This window comes from Triticum dicoccoides, chromosome 4B (genome assembly GCF_002162155.2).
Source record: "Triticum dicoccoides isolate Atlit2015 ecotype Zavitan chromosome 4B, WEW_v2.0, whole genome shotgun sequence".
NCBI lineage: Eukaryota > Viridiplantae > Streptophyta > Magnoliopsida > Poales > Poaceae > Triticum > Triticum dicoccoides.
The window spans coordinates 654,201,223-654,206,802 of record NC_041387.1 but is presented as its reverse complement, the minus strand read 5'-3'; the positions used below and the strand labels follow the sequence as shown (position 1 = coordinate 654,206,802).

The 5,580-nt window shown below is 49.5% G+C and overlaps 1 protein-coding gene across 1 annotated transcript; it reads left to right on the top strand.

Annotated features, from left to right (window-relative positions):
- The first annotated feature begins 2,712 nt into the window (after positions 1–2,712).
- LOC119294191 lies at positions 2,713–4,426 on the top strand. Its single transcript, XM_037572429.1, has 6 exons — positions 2,713–2,941; positions 3,018–3,176; positions 3,258–3,293; positions 3,411–3,509; positions 3,591–3,658; positions 3,737–4,426. The coding sequence occupies exons 1-6, from the start codon at positions 2,777–2,779 to the stop codon at positions 4,263–4,265; spliced, it is 1,056 nt and encodes a 351-aa protein (XP_037428326.1). The 5' UTR covers positions 2,713–2,776; the 3' UTR covers positions 4,266–4,426.
- Positions 4,427–5,580: the final 1,154 nt, after the last annotated feature.

The window sequence follows — 5,580 nt, the reverse complement described above, 5'->3', positions numbered from 1 at the left end:
TCGGACCCCGTCTGATCCCCTCGCCCCCGCCCCGGTCCGGTCGCCCCGGCGCTCCTGCTCGCTCGCGCCGCGCCGCCATGCCCTCGCCGAGGACGCCCGGGAAAGCCGCCGCCTTGGGTCCCAGGACTGCTCGCCACCGCCGCGCTTCGGCGTGGGGTGTCGCGGGGCGGTCCGACCTGGGGCTGGCCGGCACGTCCTGGCGCCTCGCAGTGGCCGCCCCCCTGGCCGTCGTGCCTCGGGCTTCTCCGTGTCGGGCGGTCCCCCCCCTCCCCTGCTCGCCGATCTTCCGCCGCTCGTCCCCGTTCAGACCCTTTATTGCGGCCTTTGGGACCTTCGCGCTGCACCTCTCTCCCTCGTCTGCACCCAGTCGGGCTTGGCCCGCTACCCAGGTGGCGCCGATGCCGGCCACGGCAGGGACGGCGGCGACAGGGGAAACCCTCGCCCCGGCTGCTCTGCCTCGCAGGCTGGGCCGTGCTGCTCTGGGCCGGATGCTTCCTGGGCCTCCACCTGGGCGGGCCTCCCTGTCGTGGTTTTGTCACGGCAAATGTCCTCATGAAAGGATTTAGTCGTGGAGCCATTGCTACAGGTTAGCTTAAAGAGGTTAAAGCGGACAAGGGACGCAAAGAGTTTTATACTAGTTCAGCCCCGTACGATGAAGGTAAAAGCCTACGTCTAGTTGTGATGGAATTGATGGGGTTTCGATGACCCGGGAGCGAATACGCTTTGCCTAGGCCTCAAATTGTTGTGTGTTGTCCTGAACCGCCGCCGGTTCGTCCCCTTATATACAATGGGTTGACGCCCGTCGGTTTACAGAGTCCCGAGGCCGGCTCATAAACGTGTCCGACCCGGTATCTGCTCTTTCTACCTTGTAGTACAAGTTATATTGTCAATACCGGTTTATGTCTACAGGATTTAAACCGGCTTTGGGCCCTGGGCCTTCTTGAAGCATCTTCGTCTGTCTTCATGGGCTTCAGACATGATAACTACTGATGAAGTTAACCCGGCCTCTCCTGGCCGGTTTACGCCCAGTAGTAATATCCCCAACATTAGGCCCCAGATTGATTTGAACTGGTTCACGTCAATCCTCAGTACTTAAGAAAACCTCGTCTTCAACATCTGCCATAATTTTGTAAACCGCCGTGACGTCATCTTCCCGGACCGTGGTAAACCACTGTGACATCATCTGTTTATTAAAAACTGTGTACAACCCATCTTCATTAAAGGGTCTCCGATAATCGAGGCGACAGCTCCGCCTTATTTCCAAATTTCTAGCTCCTCGTTTTTCGCACCTGACACTTATCCCTTGCCTTTATAAATAGGGCTGAGGGGTCATTTTCACTTTTCCCCTTAGTGCCTCTTCGCGTCATCGTCTTCCTCGCGCTACTCAACCTCCGGAGCTCTGCCGCCACCGTCGACCGTCGCCTCTGCTTCAACTCTGGCCGCTTCATCACCCTGAACGCACCAGAGAACCGCTGTGCTTCTCCGCTCTCTCATCAGTACTGGTATGCTCTCTGTTCTTCCACCATAGATCTGTTCTAGGGTTTCGGTGTTCTTCGGTGTTCGTCGGTGTTCATTGCTTGTATAATAGGTTTTTGATTCAGACCTTGATATTTCATCCTGTTCAATGATAGCCGTAGCCCTTCTTTTCCATCTAATACACCTCGTTAAAATAGAAGATCCCATCTGAACCTTCATCCACTGTTTCTGTACTAGTTCTTAGGTCTGAATATATTTTCCCTTTCTGATATGCAGCAGATCCAAAATTGTAATACCAACTTGTGAAGTCTGTTTTCCTTCACTTAACCATCTGTAGACTTGTATCTTCAATGTCAGACTAGGCGGTTTAACTTTTTCAAAAAATGATGACCCGGTACATATCATTAGTCCCCTTGTTGAACCGCCAATGCACTTCAACTTATATCCTTCGTTTAGTAAATTCCGGTTTATGATTAACCAACTCCGGTTTAACAACATGCTTACATCCTTGTACCGCCACATAGTTGTCCACTGTAAATCTTAAACCAGTAATTATCATGTTGTAGATCATTCATTGCCATGGCCAAGCAAGTTTATGAATGCAATTGTGCTCGTTCACGAGTTACCGAAGCAGTTAGATAATCTTGTCAAAACGGGCGCTTTAGCCTAGAAGGATGTCATCCAGTGGAGGGTTCCTAGCCCGGAATGTCCTCCTATACCCAACGATGGAGAGGTTGTTGTTTTTGCTGATCACTTAAGCCGTGGTTTCAGCCCTCCCGGTTCAAAATTCTTCCGGGATGTACTGGCCAATTTTCAACTGCGCCCTCAAGACATCGGCCCTAACTTTGTGACCAACATCTGCCACTTCAAAGTTTTTTGCGAGGTTTACCTTCAAGAGGAACCCATAGTAGAACTGTTCAGAGATTTCTTTCACCTAAACCGCCGTACAGAATTCACAGATGGACCCAACACTGAATTAGGTGGGATGGCGGTTCAGAAGAGGAAGGAAGTTACCTTTCCTCATCCTAAACTTCACAGTCATCCTAAGGAGTGGAACGCCACTTGGTTTTATTGCAAAGACACATCTCCACCTGATGAAAACCCGCTACCGGGTTACCGTCCTGAACGCCTGAGCAACACACATCCTTTCCCTCAAAGGTTGACTGCAAAAGAGAGGGCCAACTATGCTCCTCAATTATCAAAGCTGAGAGCCTTCCTAGCCAACGGTTTAATGGGGGTTGACCTGGCTCGATGTTGGATAGGCTGGAGTATTCTGCCCTTAAGCCGGCGCTCCGGTTTGATGTGTGAGTATACAGGGAGTGTGAAGGATGCTCTGCGACACATTGACATTCAGCTTACAGATGAAGAAGTCATTGAGGCCGTAAAAAAGATGTTGAACGAATCGGAGGCCGTCTGGGCCCAAACCGGACTACTCCCTTTCTGTACCTTCAACAAACCGCCAGCTGTAAGAATCACATAATTTTTTATCTGAAATTGCTTCTGTCCGAATACTCTCTGAAAATGTGATTACTTTCTGACAGGGTGATGATCCGTTCTGGAACAAGAAATCCCCGCAAGAAAAACCGGCGAAGCCTCAAGACAAACCGGTCAAGCCAGTTCGTCCAAAAACCAAGGTTGTGAAAAAACCTGCCAACAAGAAGAGGACCACTGCATCCTCCGATCCACCAGCTGATGATGATGTGGGTAACCCGAAATTAGAGGTAGAACTTGACTCACTTGGTTCATTTTTCGTACACCTTATTGATGATGATTATTGCCAGGACGACGCTGAAGGCAGCCAAGCCGATGCTGTAGAGGTAATCACTCTTTCCTCCAATTCAGATCCTTTGCCAACACTAAAAATCCGTCGAGCAAACCGGAAAGTTAAATTTTCTCATCCTCTTGCTTACTTGGACCTGAACTTTCTTGTGAAGACGCAACAGCACGAAGCTCGCCGCACAACCCGGCATAGCGGCCAGGTAGTCACCTCCGCCAGTTTACCGAACACTCCGGTTCGGAAACGCCGATCAAAGGTATCTTATCCCCTTGACACTTCACGCCCCAAAGCGGGTTGTTTTCGTCAACCTCTTAACCCATCCGATTCCAATTACCAGGGAACTTCTCACTCATCATCTGGTGAATCGTCTGCCACAAAGCTTCCACCGCTTAAAACAGTGCTTGGGTGAGCCATACTCTTACTTATATCCTTGATATGTTACTTAATATATACTGTACTGATCCTTATGTTTTCTTTTCTCAGTGCTAAGCCCAGACGAAGCAAGAAGGCTCGGTTGAATAAACCGGCTAATGAAGACGTGGCTGTTAATCCGGAGAAAACTCCCGATCCTGAAGAGGCCAACATTGATGACATGCTAAATGACCCGCCGCCTCAAGATCATGACTTTGTTCCAGAGCAGGCAGAGGTTGACACCACCGGGCACACCGACCAGCCAACAAGCCCTATCTGGACTGACAAACCGGTCAGTCCGGTGAAATATACTGACAAAACGAAAACTCTAGTACGAGCTGCTGAGGAGAAGGATGATGATGTTCTGATTACTGGCATTGGCCATACTGATCCAGGAAATCATGTCGCTTTGTCAAAACATACCACCAAAGAGGAATTCTCTGCAATTGGTACAGGCAAATGGAATGCCGATCTGTCCGCTTACGCCCATCTGAGTGCTCAAGACCTTCATTCCAGCTATCTGAACCGTCTATACACCAGTCGTGACTATGAAGCCGGCTTGGTAAATATGATGAAGGAACGATATGAGATAATTTCATAAAGTGCTTTTCCCTTATATTGAATTGTAGTTTATCAACTCCAGTAGCCCCCAAGTGACGGTTTAAGATATCAATCTAAACCGGGACTTAGTAAAAACTTTTATGCTTTGCAATAATGCATCTAAACTTCACTGAAGTAGCCCCCAAGTGCCGGTTTAACTTTATAAAGATGAACCGGGACTTTGTAGAAGAAATTCCCGTATCAGCACTCTTTGAGCAAATACCCATTAGCCCCCAAGTGCCAAGTTGAATACTTGTATTATGCTTGGGACTTTGTAGAAAAAGTATGATGAAGAGCAAATATGCATTAGCCCCCAAGTATCAAGGGCATAACTTGTTATGTGCTTGGTACTTCAAATATGTACTGTCATCTCATCATAGAACTGTCTCTTTGTAGGCTGAGCTGAGCAAGAAAAAGAGCCAAACCGCTGATCTACAGGAAAACCTTAAATCGCAACAAGCTGAAACCTCCAAGGCGAAGGAAGAATCGACCAACACTCTAGGCGCTATGGAGAAACTGAAAGAAGGTTTCAACAAGGAGCGGACGGATTGGGAGAATGAAAAAGCCGATTTGATCAAAAGGGCTGAGAAAGCAGAGCCCGCTCTTAAACCGGTGGTTGAGGAGTTGACCAGCGTAAAACGGCAGGTTCATGCCATGACTACAGCTGTGTTTGGTAAGTATCCTTGATTCCTGACTTCAACATATCCTTTCATGCATTTTCCGGTTCACTAACCCTTGCAATGATACAGGAACTCGCATTAGCCACTTGGGATCTGATGTTCAGAAGAAATTGAAAGCGGCCTACACCCTGATAGAACAGTTCACTACTAGGGAAAAGCCTATACACAGAATCTTAGCAGCAGCGCGGCTCAAAAAGGAGCGCTTCTACTAATTAGTAGTGGCGCCTGTGCGGGACACTCTCTACTGACAAGTTTTTAGCAGTAGCGCGCTTGGCGTAAACCGCGCTGCTACAAATATCGACCGGCGGTGTCCACCAAACTCCATTTAGCAGCAGTGCGGTAACACGAGCCGCGCTACTGCTATGGATGTAGTAGTAGCACGATTTTTCTGAGGCCGCTTCTGCTAAATTTCAAATTCGCACACTTTTTGGTCCCGGTTAGCAGTAGCGCCGTTGCCCAAAGCGTGCTGCTCCTACTTCCTTAGCAGCAGCGCGTTTTAACTCCCGCGCTACTGCTAATCCGCACCAACCCACCACCTTTTCCCCACCCGTCCCTCCCCTCCCCCTTCTCTCTCCCCTTTCCCCGACCCAGCCCCGGTGCTCACCCCCGACCCCGGCGCCGGCGCTCGCCCCCGAC

Excerpts from the sequence above, each read along its gene's own strand:
- LOC119294191 (XM_037572429.1), top strand. The coding sequence starts at position 2,777 with ATGTGTGAGTATACAGGGAGTGTGAAGGATGCTCTGCGACACATTGAC. Across the intron at positions 2,942-3,017 it reads CCTTCAACAAACCGCCAGCT|GGTGATGATCCGTTCTGGAA; the intron begins GTAAGAATCACA and ends ACTTTCTGACAG. Across the intron at positions 3,659-3,736 it reads CCGCTTAAAACAGTGCTTGG|TGCTAAGCCCAGACGAAGCA; the intron begins GTGAGCCATACT and ends TTCTTTTCTCAG.